The 25,718-nt window shown below is 37.8% G+C and overlaps 3 protein-coding genes across 3 annotated transcripts; 1 reads left to right on the forward strand and 2 right to left on the reverse strand.

Annotated features, from left to right (window-relative positions):
• Positions 1–6,280: 6,280 nt before the first annotated feature.
• On the reverse strand, positions 6,281–8,625 carry LOC129740400 (probable E3 ubiquitin-protein ligase HERC4). Its single transcript, XM_055732057.1, has 5 exons — positions 8,502–8,625; positions 8,315–8,423; positions 8,166–8,248; positions 6,947–7,445; positions 6,281–6,889 (listed from the first exon to the last, which is right to left on the reverse strand). The coding sequence occupies exons 3-5, from the start codon at positions 8,230–8,232 to the stop codon at positions 6,394–6,396; spliced, it is 1,062 nt and encodes a 353-aa protein (XP_055588032.1). The 5' UTR covers positions 8,233–8,248; positions 8,315–8,423; positions 8,502–8,625; the 3' UTR covers positions 6,281–6,393.
• LOC129740401 (ADP-ribosylation factor-like protein 3) lies at positions 8,354–17,111 on the forward strand. Its single transcript, XM_055732058.1, has 5 exons — positions 8,354–8,470; positions 14,407–14,535; positions 14,595–14,726; positions 14,789–15,025; positions 15,132–17,111. Exons 1-5 carry the CDS (start codon positions 8,468–8,470, stop codon positions 15,168–15,170), a joined length of 540 nt encoding a protein of 179 aa, XP_055588033.1. The 5' UTR covers positions 8,354–8,467; the 3' UTR covers positions 15,171–17,111.
• Position 17,112: 1 nt separating this feature from the next.
• LOC129740398 (uncharacterized) lies at positions 17,113–24,472 on the reverse strand. Its single transcript, XM_055732056.1, has 4 exons — positions 23,193–24,472; positions 18,034–18,316; positions 17,721–17,963; positions 17,113–17,658 (listed from the first exon to the last, which is right to left on the reverse strand). Exons 1-4 carry the CDS (start codon positions 24,119–24,121, stop codon positions 17,578–17,580), a joined length of 1,536 nt encoding a protein of 511 aa, XP_055588031.1. The 5' UTR covers positions 24,122–24,472; the 3' UTR covers positions 17,113–17,577.
• Positions 24,473–25,718: the final 1,246 nt, after the last annotated feature.

A 25,718-nucleotide genomic window follows, 5' to 3' on the forward strand; every position in this document is an offset into this window, starting at 1 on the left:
CGGAAACCACAAATTTTTCTTCTTCTGAATCTTTAAAGTTCTCTGTTCTTTAAATCAGCTGAAGTTTAGCTGACATAATGAAATTTCATTATACGAACCGGCATGGTCACGGTTATCGCTTAAAAACGCCATCATTTTTCGACCATTTTGTCATTCGGCTCAATTTTCAGACACCAACATAATTATTGTGGTGAATGCTTATATTATCAGCACACTGTAGGCTTAATCATTTACAACTGGACGCCATTACACCTCTTCAGTAAGTACTCCCTGCTAATTGCTATCACGCGGTACGTCCCAACAAACAATTTATTGCTGAAATAGCGCTGAAAAATATCGTGGCTAAATTTTTAATCAGCTATCTGGCTGGAAAAAGGCCTCCAAAATTCACTAATTCACGTGTCTTCAGCCTTCAATCATCTTGATTTGGAGAAGTTATTCAGCGAATGTCATTAAACGTCAATTGAAAAATCAACAAAAAAAATTGTGACCAGTGATGTTTGGCACCCATTTTTCTCATGTGATGTTTTTTTTTTTTGTTTCAATTGTTCCGAACTATGAACCTCCGGCTTGTTGGTCGCATGTCGCAGTACGCAGACCCAATCATGAAGTCTGCGGTGCGATAGAAATGTTTAGTTCTTAAACGACCAAAATGCCTCTCAACAGAAGATTTATGTTATGTATGTAGGAGAAATGTTTTTTTAAGAGAAGAAATTATCTTTTTTTTTTCTTCAATTTTAGGCACCAAAAATCTTATTTGTGAGAAAATCCACTCTTTATTGCATAATTAATTTGAAAAGGAAATTATTTAAAAAATGTCATCAAATAAGGAAAACAAAAATTTTCATTTAAATCTAGCCGCCACAGTCCATAGTCTGTCAAATTCGAATGGTTGAACAAAGGCTGAAAAAGTGTGTTAGAAACAACCTTTTCATCTTATCCCATCGGCTGCACTAAGACTTCTTCAAACGCTGAAACATTGTTTCAGTTTGTTTTTATTCAGCCAGCAAGCTGAAACAGCAATAACGCATTAGCTCAGCTTTTGTTCAGCAAATTGCCGTTCTTAAGCAGCCAACATGTTTATTGTGGTGAGCTGTCTGAAGCATTCTATCGTAGACCAACAAACATGGTGCTTTTCACATAGGCTCGCTCCCACAATTATAATAATTTTTTTCATCATAAATAGATATTGAACATGTAGACGTTTCCAAAATGGTATAGTTTGTGAAAATCGGTTCAGGAGTTTTGAAGATACAGCCAAAATAGTAATCTAGGTCTGTATGACCCTTTTTTAACCGTAAAGGATATATCCTGGGCCCATAACCTGTTGAAAACGCAGATTTCAATGGTTGATTAGAGTTATCTTTATTCTAGTTTGTTGATCAAGTCACTGTAATAGTACTCATTATATTAGCGACAGCCATTATGTCACTATTCTACACGTGTATTCCCTAATCGAAAAAGGACTCATTTCTTATTTAGTATTGCGATGCGTTGATTACTCTTTTCAACAGGTTACAAGCCCAGATACGTCTGGAAAATTAAAAAACGAATTAATGAGAAGAGTACTCTCATGACTTGCGGTTAGCAAGTTCATCAACGACCAGCGAAGAAGGATCAGCCAGGGTCCAAAGGCAAGCCAGCAACCAGAGGACCATAGCAGAGGGCCTGCCAGCAGCCAGAGGACTTTTTTTCAAAAATTTCATAAGCACAGGGGCTAAGGAACTTGACTGTCAGTACTTTTTCGAACACACTAAAAACTATTTTTTATCCTAAATTGTGAAACATATTAAGACTAACCCATTTACAAATTTAAATTCCACAAAAAACGCGTTGCGTAACTGAGTTTAGAGGGATATAAATTAACCGCTGCCTACAATCAATATGGTCATACGAATAGTCTAGTTACTAGTTCATGGGTGGCCAACATTTTCAACAGGCGGGCCGAATTTAAAAATTGAGATTGGCTGGCGGGCCAAACTCGCCAAACAACAAATTGTTCTGGAGTATTCAAAGAAAAATAATAACAGATTTTTTGAAAAAGCTTTTAAAAAATATTTGCCTATTGTCACATCGAGTATAAATTGATGTTAATAAGTCATTTTGGTCCCCTCATATTGTTACTAATTTTGCTCCATTAGATATGTAGTTGAAATATTACGCAATACAAAATGAATTATCCCTTCCAACTCACGTATGTACGTCAATCTTTTCATGTTATTTAAAACCTTCTCGGTTTATTTATCTCAGAAATAACAAATCACGTGTCTACAGTGGACGTTTAGTCAGTTTTATGGTCTCCAAATATAAAAATAACCCCTCATTTTCCCAAGTTTTCAAGATCACCGTTCTCCTTAGACAAATTTGATACACAAATAAAAAAAAACAGAATGGAATTATTGAGAAAAAAATATTGTTGATAAGCTTTTGACATTGAAAAGAAAAAAAAATAAACGAAGTTTCGTTAAATCATCAATAATATTGATTTTTCAAAGTACAAACCAAGGATGCCAAAATCACAGTAAAATCTGTAATTTCACAGAATTTTGAGCAAATTTTTATCACAGAATCTGTGTTACAGAAAAAAAAATTGAAAAATTCACAGATTTCCCAAAATGTTTGAATTTTTATTGGATTTTCATCACAGCATCACAGAAAACCATCACAGAATTTTTGAGTAAAATAACAGAAAGTCAGAATTTTTTTTCAGGAACACAGAATTTATTTCAGCAACCTTGGTACGGACCCCAACTTCAAGTGAATCGAATTTTCGAGTATCTCGATTTGACAAGTGTATTGGGAATGCCTTCTATAAACAGGATGAATATGGATTTGATATTTTTATAATCATCGCACCTTTTTGAAGCAATAATTTTGCTTAAAAAAAGTCGTTTTTAAGAGAGATTTTTCAGCAGAAAACCGGTTGTAGTTGAATTCTACTACCCAACTCTAAATTCTGTCTAGTTTTCCATTATCGATGTACACAAATACAGAGCACGTTGCCTATTGAAATATATTTGAAATTGGTTTAATTTTCGTAAATATACCCTTTTCAGTTGAAACTTAGCAACAAAAAGCAAATTGGAAAAAAATACAGAGCTTGACATTTCACTTAGTTTGCCAAAGTTAGTAAAGTTTGATGGATGAACGAAGTTGTTGAAATAATATTCAAGTTACGAAAGGTTGAATTTGTTGTAAAAGTATAATTTTTATGATTCGGTGATTTTTTTACGATTTTTAAACGATTTGGATACGATCTTACAATTTTCTGAGGCCACCCAACTAGAGTTCGCTTGAAGGCTCTTCATACCAATGATATGTAATCATAAAAACCCAATCGGAAAACATTGAAAAATGTGTAATGGAATTTACAAATAATGTGTCAAATACCGTATAATTGTATGTAATCGATATTGTTTTTATTCAGTGACGGCAGCCTTTTTTGTAAAATTATATGAGGCCCTCAGAACCTAAGGAGCATAAGTGAAAACATGATTGATTTTGAGTAAATAATGCCAAACGATTCTCCATGTTTCAAATTATATTTGGTGATTTTTTCAGATTTTTTAAGTTTTTTTGAAAACTTAAACGTTCGAAAGAAAATTGCAAATGTTCGAAAAATGTATGGATGTAATGTAAATGTATTTTTCTCGAAATTAGCTTTTACACACTTTTAACCCCTTTAAATTTTATCAATTCAAAGAGATTTTCAGATCTTTATTTGGAATTTAGTATGTGTAGACTCAGGTATATTTATAAAAATGATGTATGCATACTAAGAAAAACGTTAATTTTTTAGAACATGACTTTTCCGAAAAGAGCTTCGCGGGCCACAAAAAGCTGGTCATGTTTTGGCCACCCATGGACTAGTTGGTCATGACAATAGAAAAGTTGTTAACGGGTGTTAAATAAAAAATGAGAATTTTTTCAATATATGAAAAAATTGTTATTTTGTTTCATCGATTACACTAGTTTACAGCATTTTTGAACTCAGTAAACTGAAGGTCATTTCCAATGTAAAATCGGGCGCTGAATCCGAAAATGAAATTCAAAAAAATCTCAGTAGAACCGTTTTTGAGTTATGCTCCAAATATGAAATTTCGGAAAAATTAAAAAAGTTCTTGTACTTAGATTAAAATATCTCGGACGGCATAACAGTAATTTGAAATCTCTTTTTTGCATATTGAAGGTGAGTAAATTTTCTATCGATCATCTGAACACTGGTTTTGCGTTTGATTAATAGTATTTTTGATATTAGTGACTTAATGGAGAAAAAAATTATAAAAAACGCATTTTTTTAAGAGAAAATTTTGTTTCAACGAAAGTTTTTGACTCGATGGTAGCATTTAAAAAAAACCGCAATAACTTTTTTGTTTCAAATCCAATCGAGTTACAGTCTTCGGGTGAAATATTTGTCTCAACTTAGGCTTTAAGAAAATCAACCATAAATAACAATCAGCTAGTGATGAAAAAAGTTATTGATGAAAAACCAGTATTTTTCGTTCCTTCCGGGCAAAATACCTCAAAATTTTATTCAGGTTTGAGACTCGAGCAACCCCTCCCTATGGTCAGATCTTCCTGAAACTTGGCATGAGACCTTCTGGTAAGCTAATAAATAATTTTGACTTGGAGCGAGTGAGATTTGTCATGTTTTATTCTTTCTATACTATGATAAGTGTACTTCGGTTCGTTAAATTATTAAAAACTGCAAAAATTACAGTTATGGTAAAGTAGCCAAACTTCTCCAATTTTCAACCGATTTTGATAAATAACCACTTGAAATCTTTGTTTTGAATTAACATTTAAGCGCAAAAGAAAATCAGATTTTTTAAATGCTACCATCGAGTCAAAAACTTTCGTTGAAACAAAATTTTCTCTAAAAAAAATCGTTTTTTATAATTTTCTTCCTCATAAAGTCACTTATATCAACAATACTGTTGGTCAAACGCAAACACAGTGTTCAGATGATCGATAGAAAATTTATTCACCTTCAATATGCAAAAAAGAGATTTCAAATTACTGTTATGCCGTCCGAGATATTTTAATCTAAGTACAAGAACTTTTTTAATTTTTCCGAAATTTCATATTTGGAGCATTACTCAAAAACGATTCTACTGAGATTTTTTTGAATTTCATTTTCGGATTCAGCGCCCGATTTTACAGTAAAATGTTGGTCAGTGAATCAAGTTCACGATTTTTTCAAAATTTTGTAAACTAGTGTTATTAATAACATAATGTATTTTCTTCAAAAAAATGTCAGTGAATGTTTGAGTAAGGGCCGTGGTCTGATGTTCGACGCAACTTTGTCGCGATGCTCTAACAAGAACGTTGTGCGGCACTTACGTCCATTTTCCGGATACAATTCCGGATTCTTGTAGTCAGTTGCTTCGTGTCCTTGGCCCCTCCAATTATTTTTATACACTAGGGCACTGAGTGAGCCAAAGAAATCCTCTATTGGGCGGCACTGGGGCAAGTTTGTTGGGTTACGATCTTTCGGCACGAACGGTATCTTTTTCTCCTCAAGGTACGCCAGCCAGCCAGAACAAATGACGTCCCGCGGTGTTTTTTGGTCACCCACCGACACTGTGATTTAACCGTCTCAATCTGCTCCTCCGTGTACTCCGGCGACCTCGTCTTCTTCCTGCAGACGATTCCTTCCATCTTGAGGGTACGATGGATCAATACGTGGGAGCAGCCATATTTCCGACCGGCGTCACGCAGGCTGGTTGCGTCCTTGTTGTCAAACAGCTTCTTTAACGATGTCTTCCTCTGCTTCGTCATTATCGTCACCGGACGACCACTTCCGACCTTCCGCTCTACGTTCAGGGAACCCAGGATACGATATATCGTACTGACAGGTACATTTTCTTCCTTAAAATGTGCCACCGTGAACTTTTTTCCTTGCTGGAAATGCGCTTCGTAGAACCGTACAATGCGTTCGCGGAGCACGTGCTGTTTCGACGCCATCTTTGCTTTGACTAAATTCAAACTAGCAAAACCAAACACGCCTACTGTTTCTAGGGAGCCCAAAGAGCAATTTTCTTGGAGAAAGAAAATTTTACGCTCTTTATTTGAGTTACTGAAAGGTATTGAAAAAATTCTCATTTTTTATTTAACACCCGTTATATAGCAATGTTAGCTTTGCGGTTGTGTCTTATACCTGCCCTCCTTAAATCTTCTGTTAGAATGTGAACAATACAAAAAGTTAAAACTTTAAATTTAAAAAATAACCCAATAATCAAAAGGTATTCGAAATAAAGAAAAATACAAAAGCACACCATCAACATATGTGGAGTTTATTTCCATCTCTAACAGTCAAATCAAACACGCCATGAGTCAGCGACATCTGCATTGCAGTAGCCCAACATAGTACCAAACGCTGTCCAGCGGTTTTCATTTCGGTGGATCGCGTTCAAAAGCAACCGAACAAGGTCCACAGTTTATCCGATGTTGCTCTTTCAACGTTGGCATCATCTCAAACGGTTTAAAGCCATCAATTTTAAATTCCCTTTGAACGGAAGAAAAAATTGTCGTTTGACTCAGATCGATTCCGGAAACGAAAATTCTATTTCTACTATCTAGGATAAGAGTAAATTCCTTGCCACAGTAGACACGTGCTAGAGAAATTTCCTCTTGTTCCTCGATTCCAACGCTAATATCAATCAACTGTGGCAGAGGAAACACGCTTCCCCGGACTTTGCACTCATCCTTTAGCCCAAGTTGGCCTTTGCTATTCCATCCCCAGCTGTACAGATCGCCAAACGATGAGATTGCTCCCGAATGCCAACCGCCAGCTGCGATGTCTACGATCTTTATTCCGGCCAGGGCTTCAATCAACTGTGGCTCCTCCTTGTACTGGGTGATTTCTCCGTTTCCCAGTTGACCCCGACTGAAATAATTTTTCTTTATAAAGTTTTCGATGTTTTTTTCTCAAAGATATACTCACAGTCCACCTCCCCAGCTGTAAACGTCTCCGTTACCGGTTAGCAAGAGGCAGTGTTCCAATCCGACTGACACTTTGGCAATCCGAGTGTGTTTCGGAAAACGGAACGTCCGATTAGGAATGTTAAAAACCGTTTTCGAACTGCTCACGGCTACCGAAACCCGATCTCCGCAGGCCACATGCGTTACACGATCCCTTTCTGTATCGTCTGTAGCTAAGTTCTCCACTCCTAGAAATTCCAACTTTAAGGCATGATTTTGATGAAAGTCGTACCTGTACAGATCTCCGTTATGAAGTAGCACCAGACAATGCCAGGTACTGGCCGAAAGTTGCGCTATCTCATGATCAAACGAAAGGTGATGACTTTGCTGGCTTATTGCCGAAATGGCTAGGATGGTTCGGTTAACAGCTATCAATCCGTGAGTTGCAGTGAGCTCTAATTGCCAACGGGTGCCTTCGGACGCAACTAACTTACTGCTAAGATGGTTTGTTATTTCAATTTCTGGAAAAATAATTAGAAACATGTAGGACCGAGGAAAAATGGGAGCTCCGACCATGGTCTTAAAATTTCAATCATTCGCGCTAATATTACAACAATAACAACAATAAAAAAAAAACAACAATAACAAAAATAATGAAAATGGTATGGAGCATGCCAATACATTTCATAAAATGAAAAAAACGAAAGACTTAAGGTGATAACAAAATTATTTATGTAAAATGACCAATATACAAATTCGATAAAAATAAAATACATAAGAAATACAAAAACAAGTGCAAAGTGTCATTTGAACGTAATAAATAAAATTTTAATAAAGTGACTTTAATTTCTCAATAATACACGAAGATGACGCAAATGACAATAATAAATGCTTTATTTTTAAGTAACAAGAAATAATTAAATGGTTAAAAAACACAGCTAATGATAATTGAATTATTCGTAGTAAAAATAAAATGAAGCAGAAAAAAAACCTTTAATTATGCCAAGTTCAGGCTTGTTACCAAAATCGAGAAGGGCTTGTAATAACAACAACATTTAGGTTCAGAAATCTGAAATCAGATTCATAATTCAGATTCAGATTTCAAGGTTCAGATTCAGAGTTCAGATTTGAGTTACAGTTAATATTAATGTAGAATTAACTAGTGAAAACATCTCATCGTCACCTTTATGGTTACTTCGCTAGAATTCGGTTGATCATATGTAAAAGAATAAATAACATACCTTTAATCAATCCATCCGTGCTCAAATAGAAGGGATTGAAACCAGCTATCAAAACCTTATCCGACATTTCAGCTTATGGGATTCTAAAATATATAAAAAAAAAGTCAAAACTTAAGCACCCTATTATTTCCAGGAACGCGTTCACAAACTTTCAACCATCGATAGAATCCGTCTCTCGTAACACCAATACAACTACAGCAATTGTCCGGGTGGTTTGTTTTGAATCGGATTTGATTCTCCCAATTTCAGAGGGTAAATCTGCGATTAAAGTTTCCGAAAGTTAGCACATTGTCCAGGAAAACATGGTAAGTTTTATGGAAATATGAAGTTACTTACCGACAAGAACTGTGCAGACCGCTATTTTTCACTTTTTAATCGGTTGGTCCTTATCAGAAAAGAAGACAATTTGTTTGATACCGGTAGCCTGGCAACGGCTAGCGAGCACTGCTGCCGTGAAATGGTTGAGTTGTGAACGTGTCTCTTATTTTTTTCGATTTTTTTTTGTATTGTTTGTTTTGATAATAACATTCGAGATACCACCAGCCGCTTGATTTGATAAGTCCATTATAATTCATAGTCGAAGCGGCAGTGAGGTTTGCGTGTACATAAAGCAGCAATGATTAAAAATTGATGGAGTCACCTTTATAATGGAGCCTCATTACCGTCGCGTGAAAATGAAAACATCTTCATCGCTTCATTATCAATCGATGGTTAAAACAAAAATTAACAGACATTAAATTCTGCAGTGTTTACGAATTTTTAGATGACTAAATTTTTCAAAATATTTGTTAACCCTTCGTTTCATGAAGAAACAAATTTGCAGCAATTAATGTATGAAAAAAGTGAAAAATCGTATTTTATGTTAATTTTTTTTCTTGATGTACACATCGTTTTCAACTGTTTGAAATGATTTTTAACGAAAAATAAAAAAAAAATATGAAATGAAGGGTTAAGGGGATTTTAAACCAGCTAAATTATTCATCCCTGTTTTTTCATAATATGATCAAGGTGACTCGGTTTATTTCATGTCAACGTTTCTTATGATATTCTTCTATTGTAAGAGCAAGTTCACTGGTGTTGGGAGGAAGTTGTAGAAATTTTGACACTTTTAGCACATTTTGAAAATTTTAGCAGGCGAAAACATTTCAAGATCTGTGGCCTTCATGAGTTTTTACAACACGTATTGTATTCTCGCATGCTGTGATGCAAAAAATAACAATATTTCTAACACATACGGCTGGAATGGAAACAGTGCAGTTAAAAAATACAGCGAACAAAGATCTTGAAAACATTTGCATGGTAAAATTTTCAAAATGTGCTACAAGCCCGAATCACCACCCACCGTACCTATTCGGAGAGCAAACAAACACGTTTTGCTGGACGCGCTGCTTGTGGTTCTTGAAATTCAGGAATGATTTTACGTTTATTATTTTCAAATTTTTGTGAAATCTCACAGCGTGAATTTTTGCATCTCACTAGAATGTGGATTAAATTTGCTTTCCAATGAATATACTTTTGATTGGTCCGAACAAAGTAAAAGCACTGAAAATCCGGGTTCAATCTGACGGTGGACCACAAAAACAGATGAAATTTCAATTTGTAAAAAATTCGCGCAAAGTAGTGAACTTTGAAAAATTCCAGTAAATTCAATTCATGTTGCATCGAAAATCTAAAGACAGTAACAAAGTGTTAGAATTTTAATAAATTTTTTAGTCATATTTTTTACAAACTCTATCATCGCTCAAACAGTATTTACTAGCAATCGAATGAAAAGTAGGTTTTTCAGACCACTTTTTTTTAACTTTTTGTGACCATTTCATTGAAAAAAAATTTTAAAAAATATTTCTTGGCTTCATGATGTAGGCATTAACTTAAGCTTTCATATGCATAAGGCAAATATTTTTTTGGACGTGTAATATATGAACTACAGCAGTTTTCCTGAGGCATGTTTTTTTCTTTCATGATGAATAACGAGAAAACTAGTAGCTTTAGCTATGTATAATTTTCTAAACATATTTTACAGATATTACAAAGTTTCTATTGATATAAGTTTTGTTTAGATCGGTTGAACACGCCAAAAGTCATAACTTTTTTTTTTTTTTTTTTTTTTTTTTTTTTTTTTTTTTTTTTTTTTTTTTTTTTTTCGATTATAGTCGTTTTACCATCTTTATGGCATTCGCGACTTTATCAACGTTGCAGTTGGCGGATCGTTATTGAAAAACTATCCGGTACAACTGTGTTCGATGTTTACTCTTGGGCTCGAACTCGCGGACATCGGCTCAGGAGACAACAGACTTGCCAACTGAGCTATATCACAAGCCCAAAAAAAAAAAAGTCATAACGATTTGAGCTTGTAGTGTCAAATTGACACTCCTAGTGCTGATTAGGGTAATGAAATCTGATGAGGATGAGGGTTTTTCTACCCTCTTTCGAGGCCAATTTTACCTTTTTTCATTCACCTAGCAAAAAGGTAAATTTTACCTTTATTCAATTCACCTAGCAAAAAGGTAAATTTTACGTTTTTCACATCCACCTAGCAAAATAGTAAATAATACCGGTTTCCCTTTCACTGATTTGAAAGGTAAATGCTAGTTGGTTTGATTGGTTTCTTCAATAAAATTAAAAACAAAATTCATTCAAAAATGGATATTTATTTGAAATAAATAGAGACTTTTATCTTATACTCAAGCCCTCCTTCGTTCCACTTATCCGGTCAGGTCCGGCGTAGAATACACCTCGAAGCTTTGTTGGCCGATCTGAAACAAAATCAAAGTATTATGACGAGAACCTGCACAACTAAATGATATCTAGGAAAACACTTACCATTCTGTTCCGATTTTCACATCTTGGACACGAAGTAAAACTTCCTTCCTGAACGACAAAACAGCTTAACCTCAATAAACGGATTCGGCAAATAGTTACTTTTTTTCGAGATGAATTGTACCGTTTTGTTTAGCTCAATTCAGGTCAACTTCACCTCGCTACGAGGTAAGTTTTACCTTATTTGGATTTACCCTTTCTTTCTAGGTGAATTATACTTTTTTATTCAGCTCAATTCAGGTGAACTTCACCTCGCTACGAGATAAGATTTACATTTTTTGGGTTAACCTTTTTCTCGGTGAAATGTTTCTTTTTTCCAATCTCGATTCAGATCAATTAGGCGCCAGACTTGTAAACCATCGACATTTTCTCTGACAGTCGCACAGCCTTCTTTTATCAGTATCATTGTTCGTGCCATTAAACGAATGCGACCGAAAACTTGCCGAACAGTCGACTACCATCAAACGAAACGACATTCATTCTTCTTTGTGTGATTGTCGAACAAAATTTCGTGTCTTGGTACACGAGAGGGATAATTTGATGGTCAAACGACCATCATTCCCGACAGTTTACGACATCGCCTATCTCTTTCACGCAGCAGAACTTACAGACTCAATAAGCAAATGCAATCTTTTCTATTCACTCCCTCCTGTTGAAAAAAAATTCGTCACTCTGCAGCGCCGGGTGATGTTTGGATGTGTTGGTCGAACAATGTGGAATGATTATCTCGATTATCTACGCAAGAGGGATGACAGTCAAACGACTAATCACAAAAAAGATCAAAATTTCGTTTTACATTTTTTTGCTCTCCGATCAAACGATTGCGCTCTCCACGATTGTCACGAACGATGTGTGGTGGTTGTCTCCGGAAAAATTCAAACGATGGTGACCAATTACAAGCCTGCCTACACCTCGCTGTGAGGTGAGTTTCACCTCGAAAAGGTAGAAGTTACCTTTTCGGTTTTCACGAGCGTTCGCCTTGCTATCTCGGTAAATTTTACCTTTTTATTATTTTCCGTGTACTAAATATCTATATGTATATTCTTTTAACTCGTTCCAGCTTTGAAATTAAATATACATTAATTTGAAATGCTTGGTATAATTAATCCTGACGTTAATTGGAGCATTCTTAAATCAGAAATTGTTCAAATTTTAAGCACTTCTAATTAGCAAAATCGGCAAGCTCTTCCAAACGTATTTAAAAAAACATATTAGATAGAGAGTTGATTCCAGTATATAATACCATTCAAACTGTGGTTCATTAAAATATGACGTAGTAAGAGAATGTAACGAAAAAATAACGAATTTTAATAAGGAGGCTTTCTATGTGGTATTTTATCCCAGAGTAGACTTCGAGCTTCTGTATACATGTTAATATTGTAAATGATGGCGTGGTGATGAAAATTGTTAGGTTGTTAAAGAAGAAGTTCAAAGTTCAGGAATGTGAGCTGTTGATCTCGGAGAAGAATGAGTAGAGCGGAATAGGTTGCTACAGGCTTTGTAAAGAATGTTTTTGAATTGAAAAAAAAAGCCATGTAGGTGATCTGAGAATATGTGATAAAATTTGGATTCAAGAAGAATCTCAGTTATTAAAAAAAGAGAAGATTTAATAAATCGAAGATTAAGGAAAAAGAGAAATGGGTTTGTATCCATATAACTGAAAACTGCCTTCAATGCCTGTATATGATATTCAAGAGCAATTTTCAGTTACAAAATATAGAAAGTATGAGGAATCAGTCCTTTGTGACTGAAACGCTTAAAAACTATACAAAAAAAAGGAAAAAATAAATTTTGGTATACTAAGGTAGATACAGAAACATTCGAGTGTCTTAAGGTAAGATGGGTAAGAAGGTAAGATTATTTCACTATTCAACCATTGCAATTATTAAATATATAATACGAGCGACCGATCAGTTGACAGCTGGGCAGGTATATACACGGATGCGGAATACCGGTCGAAAATACATGACTCTAAAAATGTTATGAATTTTATACAGTTGCGAAACTGTTTGCTCGTTCTAAAATTAAGATATACACATACACGAAACACATTCATTACATGACAGTTGACACGAAGCCATGGTGTCGGGTATGTGGTGATTTGCATTGAAGATTGGCCGAACTAATAATCTAAAGAATGCAATTTAGCTCATACGTTGGCGAAACTGCGGTGAATCCGTGCACCCATGGTGGATTATCTACATACATACATACATAGACTTCGGGCTTCTGTATACCCTAGACAGCCAAGTCCATAGGGTTCAGGTACGGTGAACTTCCCGACCACTCCGTACTCGAAATTAATCCTCGAAAAAAATTTGCACACAAAAATTGTGACCTCTTTCCTTCGTAAGCCAATGCGAAGTTCTGCTGAAAACCACCAACCAAAACCAAAATTAGGACATGCCGTAGAACTATTTTCGATACGTTAATTGATTGATCTACACCTCTTCAGGGTGTTCGGTTGATCTTCACCAGGAAAGTACGGGCGATTCCGACCCAGACCTTTAATTAGACAGATTTCTATCGTCTTGTGGTCTTTAATACGTTTGCATAGGTTTGTGATCTTTCTGGCAACTAAAATCTGTAGTTCTGTTTTTTTACGAACCGCTGTACGACGACGAATTCATCGGCAGTAAACACGATATTCTCCAAATTTTTCATGCGCGGCTGCGTAAGCTGCGTCTTCGCCCTTTCTACCCGCTCTTGCTTCTTTTCAAACGAGAGGTCTTGAAATCTTAGAATCTTGTAAGGCTGGGTCTAAAGATCATCTTCCAAAGATCCGATGGCGATTTTGATCCGGTGTGTATTAAAATCTATTGCCAATTTAGTGTTACTACGCCAAGAAAATTCTCTCAGGTTGCATCTTGATGATCTTCACCATGGTAGGTGTCGCCACTGTAGCTTGACGATCCCCATCATACTATACATGGGTACTTCTGATCTCCAGGTATCTTCCAAGTGTGAGCCAAAATTTAAAAAAAATACATACACTCATTGGACAATTCACGAAATATGTCTTTCTACCGGTTCACAGTCTGGAACTAGGCAATCAAAGCACTACGTTAAGGTTCGAGGACTATTTTTACAAAAAAAAACACTTGATTACAAAATTAACAAAAATATCCTCTGACATCTTAGACATAATGTTAACAAGGTGACAAGGTGTCATCTAACTCATTTTTGTATACTTCGAAATAATCACTCCTAAAGTTTTGTAGCAGTTCAATTGCCGGACCCTGTAGAAAAAAAAAACATGGTACAAAACTTGCAGAACCCATTATGGCTATTTTATCCAGGAAAATCCTCCTAAATTCCTAACTACCTCGTCTCTCGCCATCGAAACTTTCTCTACGTATTAAGACGACCCTTGCACAATGAAACTTGTATTAGAAACTCAAACTAATCCTTCTCATTGCAGGGTCTCCTGTCGTTGCTGCGCAAGTTACGTTCTGCACCGGAAAAGGAACTGCGCATTCTTCTTCTTGGCCTGGACAATGCGGGAAAAACTACGCTACTAAAGCAGCTTGCTTCCGAGGAAGTGACACAGGTGGAAGTTCCCGCTTCAACGGAAACGTTCGTCAATTCAAATGAATCCATTTCTTTCAGGTCACACCCACGGCAGGATTCAACATCAAATCGGTCGTTTCCGAGGGCTTCAAGCTGAACGTGTGGGACATCGGCGGCCAAAGCAAGATCCGACCGTATTGGAAGAACTACTTTGAAAATACTGATGTTTTGGTATGTTCTTGGTTTCAATTAAATGTATTGCTACCACTAAGTTGTGTACCTACCCGTTTCAGATCTACGTTATCGATTCCAGTGATCGGAAGCGGCTCGAAGAAACCGGCGATGAGTTGGCCGAACTACTCTTGGACGACAAACTCAAGCACGTTCCGTTGCTGGTTTTCGCCAACAAACAGGACGTTGCCGGATCCCTCAAGGCTTCGGAAATCGCCGAGTGTTTGAACCTGGTGAAACTGAAGGATCGTACCTGGCAGATTCAGGGCTGTTCGGCATTGGAGGGAGCCGGGGTTAAGGTAGGTACAAGTTGATTTTTTTAAGGATTTCAACCTTTCTTTCCGCATAGCGCAGCTTTCACGAAATCTTCCAAATAATCGTTGCATGTCTCACGATTCCCTCCAGGATGGAATGGATTGGGTTTGTAAAAGTATTAAAAAGTAAGACTTTGTGGTGCCTTTGAGTCAGTGTGTGTATAGATTATAATATTTTGTCCTAGTAATTGTCCCGATTAAGCTTCGCTTTTCCCATGCTCTAAAGGCCGCCATACATTACACAAACGTGAGTGCAAATCGATGATTCTACGGCGCTTATGCTCGTCTACATAAGATACAAACATATTTCTTCACAAACGCAAACCGTTGCTGGTGCAAACATCAACTAAAACAATAAAAACCATGTCTAAAGCTGGCCATAGACTACACAAAGGGCCTGTACAAATTCGATTATTACACGACGAATGTTTGATTCTATGCTTGCCCACAAACGATACAAACATATTTCACGCAAACCCAAACGATTGCTGGCGAAAACAACAACAGCAACAACAGAAAACCATTCCCACCCCGGCTGGGAGGATGGTTTGTACAAAATATTTCGATCCCGACCGATTTTACTCCAACCGTTTGGGCGCTCATTCAAGCAGTGCCATACACGATGCAAATCGTGCTCACAGCGACAAAATTTCATCGAATTTCATTGCATTTGTACAAATGTTGTGTAGTCTGTGTCCCGCTTATGCGATTTGCATAGTGTATGACACTGCTTGAATGAGCGCCCAAACGGTTGTAGTAAAATCGGTCAGGATCGAAATATTTTGTACAAACCATCCTCCCAGCCGAGGTGGAGATGGTGTTTTTGTTGCTGTTGCTGTTTCCGCCAGCAATCGTTTGTGTTCGCGTGAAATATGTTTGTATAGTGTGTGGGCGAGCATAGATCAAACAATCGTCGTGAAATCATCGAATTTGTACAGGCCATTTGTGTAGTCTATGGCCTGCTTAACCCAGCTGAGGCGGAGTAAATGGTCAGGAATTTGTTCAAACAGTACCATACACCACTAGACCGAGTCGATTTGGGGTCATTTTGAAATTTCTCAAACCATGGGGTCTAGAAAGCTTCGTTTTTGTCCAAAACTAATCCATGATTTTTTATAGAATTTTTAAGTAACGTTTAAATCAGTAAACTTGAACTTCTTAGTTTGTATGGGAAAAGTGAATATTTTTACCGGAAAATCAACATCGTGTTTGATTCTTCTGAGGAATCGAGCCTGCAATTGATTTTTGATGCCAATTTGTGAATTCTCTAAAGTAAATTTTCCGCTGAACAACTTTGTCCAAGACCGCAACTTTGCATCTTAAAAGGCAATACAGTTTTTAGCTGTTCAACAGGGGTATGTCTTTTGACATTGAAAAACATCAAATTCAATTGAGATTACTGCTGGTGCCTCGGGAAGTACCTACTGCATGAAAGTATTCAATGACTACTAGTCATGCAAAATCTCGCTAGGCGCTCAGCAGTGATGTCAATTTAATTTATTGTTTTTCAATGCCATAAGACATACCCCTGTTAAACAGCTTATAACTTTTTTGTTTAGTAAGATACGAAGTTACGGTCCTCGACAAAGATGTTCAGCGGAAAATTTGCTTCTGAGGAATTATAAATTTTCACAAAAACCAAAACATTTACTCATGTAAACGTTACTTAAAAATTTTGCAAAAATTCATGGATGAGTTTTGAACCAAAACGAAGCTTTTAAGATCCCAAGCTTTGAGAAACTAAAAAATGAACCCGAATTGACTCAGACTAATACACCGTGCCACGAAGGATAGTTGCGCAAGAAATTTCAATCCCAAACCATAGACGATGCAAATGTTATTCGCAATCACAGAATTCCATCGACTTTGCGCAAATATGGTGTAGCCTATGGCGACTTTAACCCTTTGTAAGAAATTTTAAGCTACGTTATCCGAACAAAACAGAAAGTGCTCTTACTAGTTTTTGTGTGGGCTTCCACACACTTTAGTGCCGTCCAGTCGTCCAATGAAGAAAAGTGCAATTTAGATAAGCTCGTGTTAGTGAAATAAAACCAAACCAGTAAACCGTAAAGTTAAGATTTTTTCATTCATTTGTCTTTTATTGGGTTTTTTTTTTCTTTATTTTTGAGTGCAATTCACTTCCGAACGCCTTGACCGGTTTCTGCAGTTAGAAATTTACATTCAAAGCAGAAATGCAGGACCAATGTTTTTTTTCTACCTCTATTGCTTTAAGTCTAGAGTATTATCCGCTAATCATAAGCTAACAGTACAGTTGATGTTTATTTTCAAACCCACCGCGCAATCCGACTGCGCTGATCTGAACTATTTCCCACTCAAACTTAATTCTAATTATATGTAAAGTTCAAATGTAAATTTCAAACCTCGATTCCTTACTATCACAAAACCGGTACACGCCTTTTCATCTTCTAGATCATTGCCTGATTTTCTACCTTTTCTGTAACAATCACTTTTTTTGGGCTTTTTTCACTTGATTTATATTTTTGAACAATTTTTTTCTCTTGGTGAGCCGCTTCAACTCATAGCTCATTGTGAGGATATTCGGTGGTGACCTTACTTTCGTTCTCGTGATAGTCCGCACAATCCGCTGGGTGTTTTATCTGAAATGGCATGCAAAACCGTTAGTCTAAATCGCAATCTCTAACTACTCCATATCACTTACGTCACAGTTATGTGGATCGTTGATGATCGCAAACAAGGTCCAGAAGGGGGTTTGAGTCTCCTGGCTGATAAACCACGAGGCGGCCATGCTTCCAAATTTAATCACTCCATGCTTAAATCCCCCCAGGCCCAACTTTTCTTTGGGATCGTGGGAGTTAATCTCACACAAGATGTATTTATCGCAATGAGGGAACTCAATTGTTTGCCGGTATGCTCGGTGAACCTTCAGAACCGGTTCGATAACCTGTTGAAAAAATACTCATTTGAAGGTTCCATATCTTCATAGACAATTCCTACGCAAACACAACACAAACCTCCAAATTTAGCGTATCGGTCAACTTGTCCGTCAGCTCGGTTACGTTGTACTGTTGCAGGAACTGTTTAGCCTTGCCCAGTTTTAGCAGATCCTTGACGTAGTTGACGGCCGGCTTCACGTAGGTGACGGATGCGATCTTCACCTGCAGGTGCTTCTTGGCCGTGTGATCGATCAGGTTCGAGATGGATTCGCTCGGCCGGGTCATGTCCAGGAGGGCCTGCTTCGGATAGCCCCGGGACTGCAGGAAACCATTGGCCATCATCTGCCCGGTGGCCACGTATCTGAAATAGGATGCAAACGAAAGTTTGTAATTAGTATGACGTTTAAATAGTTTGTCTCTTAGTTTTTTCGATCTACTCGAACTCCGCCGCTGAGATAGAGAGAACAAGCCATAATTTAATGCTCATTGCTGGGTGACCTCCATTGGAAGTTTTTAAGAAATTCTAAGCTTCCAATGACAAACTAAATCATCAGAACATATCGGATGGAAGTCTCTTTATAAGATGATCATATAAGTATACAAGGTCCCTACATGATTTTTTAAGAGTCTTAAATATATTAACCTTGCATAAATATGCCCTGTACCTGAATTAGTTGATATCAACCCACCATCATTTTCTTGTAGATTTGAGTTAAAATGCCAAATATTATTTACGGTCACGATCTTTCATCAAAAGGTGGATTTGAAGAAAATTATTTTTCCGACAATTGAGTTTTTGACACAAATATGGAACAAATTTGGCAAATTCCCATGAAACCATGACCTAGAGTTGATCAAATGAGGTGAAATTTGGCATGCTTCCTTTTGGCCGTCTGAAAAACAAGTTTAGAACCTCGAGGTTTCATTCCAAGATACAGCTTTTTTAAGCAAACCTTGCGAATAAATTACAATAACGGATCCAATGTAGATCCCATTTTTTTGGCTGTAGAATGTTTCTGCTAACCCTCCTTGAGCGTAGTATGGTGGAAGTAAAGTAGCTCAGTTTTCAAAATCTTGGCATTGGTGAAGAAAACACTGTGAAGAGTTGTAATAGCGGCGAGCAGCGTCGAAAGCATGTTCTACTAACTGAAAAAAGGTACAGAAGGATTTAGAGCTATTTTTCATGTTTAACATGATAGCCAAGATCCCAAAGAATGTTAATGTTTGATTGATTTGATTCGATTGTATTATATATTATATTATATAAAGAAGTTCTAGGTTGTTGAAATATTAATAAAAACAAAGTACCGGAACGTTATTTTTTAAATTGAATTTTAAAAGATCAAAAAATTATTTTGGCATTAGGCCAAAAAAACATTAGCATTGATTGGTGCTGAATTAATGTAAATTTAGGGCACCGGTTGCAATAAATTGGATTCAAATAGGACTTTTTTCAAGGATCAAGGAGTTACTGAAAAATGTGCGAGCCATAGATGTCGTGAGTTCGATTCCAGGTCATATTCAGCCGAAAAATTAAAAATAAATCAAATAGGAACAGTGAGTTCGAGCCCAAGAGTAAACATCGATCACAGTTGTGCCGGATAAGTTTTCCAATGACTGTCCGCCAATGGCATCATTAATATAAGTCGCAAATGACATAAAGATGTTAAAAAGATTTTAATCGAAACAAAAAAAAAGGTTATACAAGTTTCGGCACTAAAGAAGCAGTTAATTGCGCTAAACCTGGCTCACAGAAGTTATAAGATGCACAGAATCAAGCACTAAAGTCTGTTTCACATAGAATCTCGCATCTTTTCATTCACTGCAGCGCCCCTAGTTGTCACATCGCGAATCTATTGACAGTGTTTTGATCCGGATGGTTTGTTTACTTAGTGGTAAATATTTCATCAAGATTGAAGCAGTCAGTCAAAAGTTATCGACGATGGAACGCGAAAGGTGAGAGAAAATTCTGCACACTCATGTAGAGAAACCGACGTGGTCAGGGGTAAAGATTGCGGAATTCCCGAAATATCCAAAATCGACTGTAAATTCGGTGCTGCAACGTTACCGGGAGGCCCTTACGGTGGATCGAGCAAAACAAACCAGGCGTAAAAGTGGAACATATGACCGGAAGCTGCGAGCAAAGGTAATTCGATCAGTTCACAAGAATCTTGGAATCTCCTGGCGTGATTTGGCGAAAAAGTTCGAGACGAACCACAGTACAGCTCGACGAATTTGTTTGCGAGAAGGCTTGCGGTCGTATCATGCAAGCAAACACCCCAACAGGACGCTGAAACAAAACCTGGTTGCCAAAACCAGGGCAAGGAAGTTGTATGAGAAAGTGTTGACCAAATACAACGAATGCATTTTGATGGACGACGAAACTTACGCCAAGATGGATTTTGGACAAATACCCGGTAACAAATTTTACCTTGCGAAGCGTAAAGGGAATGTTCCGGGTAGATTCAAGTTTATTTTCGCAGATAAATTTGCTCGTAAGTTGATGATTTGGCAAGGGATCTGTAGTTGTGGGAAGAAGACTAAGATTTTCATCACTGGGGGGACACAATGAATGAAAATGTTTAGATACAAATAAGAATGTCTCCAGAAGAGGGTTTTGCCATTCATTCGGTCCCACAAAGGTTCGGTGAAGTTCTGGCCGGACCTGGCAAGCTGCCACTACAGCCGGGATGTCGTAAAGTGGTATGCAGAAAATGATGGGTGGGTTAACAAAAAAGTTCGAAAATTCATCCGAAAAGCTGACGAATGATTTTTTTTGTACTTTTTTTCTATAAAGTGCAATAAAAACCCTACAAAATGACATTTTTACTTTTGTTGTACGTTATTTCTTTGCGGAGAAATGATCTATTTTATCCGACCAGATTCTATGTGAAACAGACTTTACAGCTGACGTTAGAGCAGAATTTGTGCTAGTTTTTAGTGCTTATGGTTACTTTGGTAGAGCTTAATTCTTTGCGTCATATTAGCTGTGTGAGCAAGGTTTGGCGAAATTAACTGCTGTTTTAGTGTAGAAACTGGTATAACCCTATAAAGGCGCTGTAAACATTAGCATTGGTTGATGGTTAAAATAAGGTATGACCGACCACGTGGGATTTTTTTTTTTATTTTTCTTTGGCTTCATTTTTCTACCATGATACTGATTTTTTCTTTTGTTGATATTCGCTCAAGCGGTTCTTTCGGGTTGAATTTCCCACTTGATTTATTTTTAATTTTTCGGCTGAATATGACCAGGAATCGAACTCATGACATCTATCGCTCGGACATTTTTCAGCAACTCTACTTGTGGACCTATCAGGTCCGCATTAAATCTTAAAAAAAAGCCATATTTGAATCAAATTTATTGCAACGGATGCCTTAAATTTACATTAATTCAGCACCAATCAATGATAATGTGCTTTGGCCTAATGCCACTGTAGTGCTTACAAAGTGCTAAAAAGCATTAAAACAAGCTTGTGTGATGCCAATTTAATGCGTGGAAAATATAGCATTTGTTAGTCTGATTAAGAGCTGTGTTGCATTTCAAAAGCATTGTCCATAGCTGATAAAATGCTAGTTGCATTTTAAAAGAGTGGTATAATTCTAATATGATGCAGCATAGACCTCGAAGGGCTGTTATAGTGCAAAATTGCTCTTGATGTGCTGATATAGTGTAATTTAGCACTTGAATTCTGGTATAAAGCTATAAAAATGCATAGCTTTAGTGCTTATGGTTACTTGGGCTGTCTGATCGAATACAAAAAATATCACAGGAAAAAATGCTTTTACAGAAAAAAATGAATGACAAGTTCAAAAACTACGCTGGTGAACTGGCAACAAAATACATATTTCCGACAATCTAGTACTTCTGTTTTCTTTGTCGGAAGTCATTCGGAAGTCGGAGATCCGGACTTCTGACCTTCTTCCAGAGGGGTTAGATTAAAAACTGAAAACATTTTTCAACTTCTCTGACTCTAACGATTATCCTTGCCGAATTTTAGCTTTCTAGGTCTCAAGACGGATGAGTCAATTGTTTACAAACACACGGAAATTGCTTTTGAATTATACATTTATGTAACGTACATTTCTAGGTATGTAGATCATAGCAAGTTGCTGTAAGCAACAAAATAAGTCATGCCAAACTTGTTGAGGAGTGCGGGTCTCATAAAAATTAAATATTTAAAAAGAAAAAAAAAGAAAATTTAATGAGGCCTGACGGGTCGCCGCCAAAATCTTCTTCTTCTTTTTTCTGGGCGAAGCTGGGTGCTCCTATGGGGGGGGCCAGTGTCTTGACTATATGCCTTGGCAGCCAAAATCAGTTGAAAAATGTAACACACTATGTACCTAATGTGTGGTGGTAGGTGACACATGAAAATCTATAGTGACTTATATTTTTTTACAATTTATGAAATGACTGGTCGGGTTGCATTCAAGCTGACAGCGTGCCGCATGAGGCCGGTGAACTCCCAGTGACAATTAAAAAAATAGTTGGCTCTACATTTCATTATGTAGCTCAAAATTCTGAAATGTATAGAAGATAAATGGTCAACATATTCAATTTCTAAACTTGAATTAACTCAACAAAATTTATTTGGTGAAATTCGGCCCATGGAATTGAGTATCACAGCTGTTTCAGATTGAAGGACCGACTTTTTTTCGACCTTGGGCTGTCTATTGGTGAATTATGTTGAAATATTGTTTAAAATAGTTAAATTAGTACCTTTTTATGAATCAATTTGAAAGCTTAATATTTTTGACAAATAAATTCAATTCTTTGAAGGTGTCGCAAAGCACACCGGGTCAACTAGTCTATAATTCCAACAAAACATATCCGTAAATTTAGAAAAACTATTCGACCATGAAGCTCGAATTTCACCAAAAGCAACAAAAAGATGGAAAATTTGATAAAACCCATACTAAAAATGTGGCTGGATGGCCTTAATACATTATATGGGAAACATTCTGTAGTATTCGAGTATTGATCGAGTAGATTCTGAAAGATTTTTTTTTAAATATCTTTACTAGAGAGATTTTTAGCTGGTTCAACTCTTTATTCCAAGAACTTTGACTACAAGTTGGGGTTGTTTTTTACCTACAACCATTGTTCGGATTCATTTCGATGACTGCATGACTGGATTAAAGAACCGAAACAATGTCTCACAAAAAAGCCAGCATGACTAACGATACCGGCAAAAGACACGTCATGACGGAAAAACCAAAAATAGTTCGTTTCCACTCACCTCTGGTACACTTCTGGGTTTGCGATATAATTAGCCCATTCGGCAAGGTAGATGGTAGCCGATTTTATCCATCGTCGCCGGAAAGATTGGTTTTGCAGCGTATCGAACAGCTTATCGTAGTCCAGTTTACCGTCCCGGCCGACGAATCCTTTGAATACTTTGTCCAGTCCGACCTTGGCCCAGATTGCTTCGGCCAGTTCCGATTGCGTAAACTGATCCCACATCACGTGAATGTGTTCCAGGAATGGTGGCAATACCCAGGAATGACTTTTATGTTTTTCCTGAGTCTTCTCCATTTCCGGTCCGGAGAACGATTGGAACGCCTGAACGGCTAACGGTAGTAGATTGGCAAGTGTTTCGCCATTGAAACCCGGATGCTGCGGCTCTTGGTCGTCATCACGATCGACGCTATTCGAGTTGGCCAGCCAAGTTTGCGCAAGATTGAGCACAGTATCTAGCATGGGATTTCCTTCGTCGGCTTGCTGACGCTTCTGACGCTTGTTGGATCGACTTTTGGGTTCTTCATTTGCACCGGCAAACATTTGGATAACGTTACCTATCATGGCCGGATCAAATCCGCCTCCACCTCCTCCGCCGCCGCCTCCATTAGCATTAGCCAGCATGCTCCCGATCCCGGACAGGATGGCCCCAACACCATCGTTCTGCCCTCCGGTCGATTTACCCGAACCCCCTGCATTGGCCATCAAAGGCAAAATCATGGAAGCAATTCCGGACAGACCCGCTGCCGCGTTTCCACCACCGCCACCATTTTGATTGCCCAGCGATTGCAGGAACTCCGATGCCATGTCCATAAACGGACTGCCCTCTTCGTCCCGCAAACTTGATCGCTGGGTCGTATAAGCACTGCCACTGATCGAGAATATCACCAACGATATCACGCACAAATATTTACCGTTCACTTTCCTCATCGCGTATTACTTTCTTTTTCTGGGTCACGTTCTCCGGCGAGGCCAAGTAACAGTCTTCTTCTGTGCGATCGAACTTAACAATTTTTGTTTCCTCACAGCGCTCACGAAAGCATCACTGACCCACTTCTGTTTTTTTCGGTTCAGCGCCCTCACAATACGACAGCACTCTTGACGCATCCACGACCTTAGAAAACTTTGAAACCCGTCCGTCTTCTCAGTCTGCCTTGACGCGAAAGGGTTCCGAACCTTTAAAGATTTCAAACTACCGAGGATATTTTTGGAACGGAACAAAAAATCTTTCCATTCGAATCCATCGAGATCTAGCGCAGCACTAAAGCAACCGAGTCAGGTAAGACGCGCTAGAAGTCTTGACTCAAAAGTTTGGACTCCGATCGACGACGCCGCCCATCGTCTGCCTGTGGATTGCTTCCCGTGGGGTTTCTGTCTCTAGCCATCGCTCTCCCGTTCTCCCGGATTTTGTTTTTTTATTCCTCTATATAATTTTTGAACAGGTTGATCCAGGCCAGTGACGGAGTAATGTTTTCCCCCGAATTAAATTATTAATTATCAGAACAAATTTCTTGACAAATTGCGGAAAAATGTTTAAATTTTAAGTTGTGAATGCTGAAATTTCGTGAGTTTTCCGCAAAATTATGCAAATCCCCCGGCCATGAATTTCTTTCCTCCGTCACTGTTCGATCCGTGATTGAAGATTTGAGGAATCCGGTAGCAATCAGGGAGAAGGAATCCCCGAGAGAAAATCATACAAGGAGCGAAGAGAACGTTTTATAACAGTAATTCTTTCAGACCCTCGGTCGTGTACCTGTTCCACCTCCTTGTGTTGAATCTCCCGCGCAGACCTCTTTCTATCGGTCCTCGGGGTTGAGTAAGGCTCTAAACCAAACTCAGGTGACTAGCCGCAGTCGGTTCCTTTCCGGCTGAGGAAGATTCAGCGTGTTTCTTAGTAGGTATGTTGCACGGAGCTCCTCTTCTGCTGCCAACAAGTATTTAGCCTCTTTCGGTTACGGTGGCTGAGCCAAGGGATATGTATTCTAAACGTCCCCAAACCTAAACTACCTATCGGATAACCAGTACGGTCTGCTGATTTCTAGTACACATATCGTGCATCCACCTATTAGCATCTCGCTCATGGAACGCGCCTAGCTAGCAAACGCTCCAATAAGCACAGCTAACTGTGCTCATTCGGTGCTCCTGAAAATCATCATCATCATGATTGCACCGAGAGACTTCAACGGGTGCCTCGACACAGGAGAAGATTGAAAGCAACGAACTCGGCTTACTCGTTGTCGGGGTTTCTGGTAAACACACTCTTCGGCGCAACAACAACAACAATAACAGCATGCGTCGACTTTCTCCAAACGAACCTGCCGAATGGATGGCCGTTCCATCATTGTCGTCCCCTTCAGCGTATGACTGAGTAAAATTAAAAAAAAAGTAGAAAATCGGCAGAGACAATCTACAATCTAAGTTTTTAAGTGGATGAGTCGCATTACTCCAATTCCATCGGTTTCCTATTAGACAAAAATGATTTATTCAAAAAATAGTCATGACCAGAAAAGTATCTTCATTTTTCACG

Source organism: Uranotaenia lowii, chromosome 1 (assembly GCF_029784155.1).
Source record: "Uranotaenia lowii strain MFRU-FL chromosome 1, ASM2978415v1, whole genome shotgun sequence".
Taxonomy (NCBI): Eukaryota; Metazoa; Arthropoda; class Insecta; order Diptera; family Culicidae; genus Uranotaenia; species Uranotaenia lowii.

What these genes read in the sequence shown, in the direction of transcription:
- LOC129740400 (XM_055732057.1), bottom strand. Translation starts at nt 8,232, where the DNA reads ATGTCGGATAAGGTTTTGATAGCTGGTTTCAATCCCTTCTATTTGAGC. An exon ending in CACGGATGGATTGATTAAAG is followed by an intron (nt 7,446 to 8,165) that starts GTATGTTATTTA and finishes TTATTTTTCCAG; the next exon opens with AAATTGAAATAACAAACCAT. An exon ending in TACAGCTGGGGAGGTGGACT is followed by an intron (nt 6,890 to 6,946) that starts GTGAGTATATCT and finishes AAATTATTTCAG; the next exon opens with TCGGGGTCAACTGGGAAACG.
- LOC129740401 (XM_055732058.1), top strand. An exon ending in CTTCCGAGGAAGTGACACAG is followed by an intron (nt 14,536 to 14,594) that starts GTGGAAGTTCCC and finishes CATTTCTTTCAG; the next exon opens with GTCACACCCACGGCAGGATT. An exon ending in TGGAGGGAGCCGGGGTTAAG is followed by an intron (nt 15,026 to 15,131) that starts GTAGGTACAAGT and finishes GATTCCCTCCAG; the next exon opens with GATGGAATGGATTGGGTTTG.
- LOC129740398 (XM_055732056.1), bottom strand. Translation starts at nt 24,121, where the DNA reads ATGAGGAAAGTGAACGGTAAATATTTGTGCGTGATATCGTTGGTGATA. An exon ending in AACCCAGAAGTGTACCAGAG is followed by an intron (nt 18,317 to 23,192) that starts GTGAGTGGAAAC and finishes ATCCTATTTCAG; the next exon opens with ATACGTGGCCACCGGGCAGA. An exon ending in ACGATCCACATAACTGTGAC is followed by an intron (nt 17,659 to 17,720) that starts GTAAGTGATATG and finishes ATGCCATTTCAG; the next exon opens with ATAAAACACCCAGCGGATTG.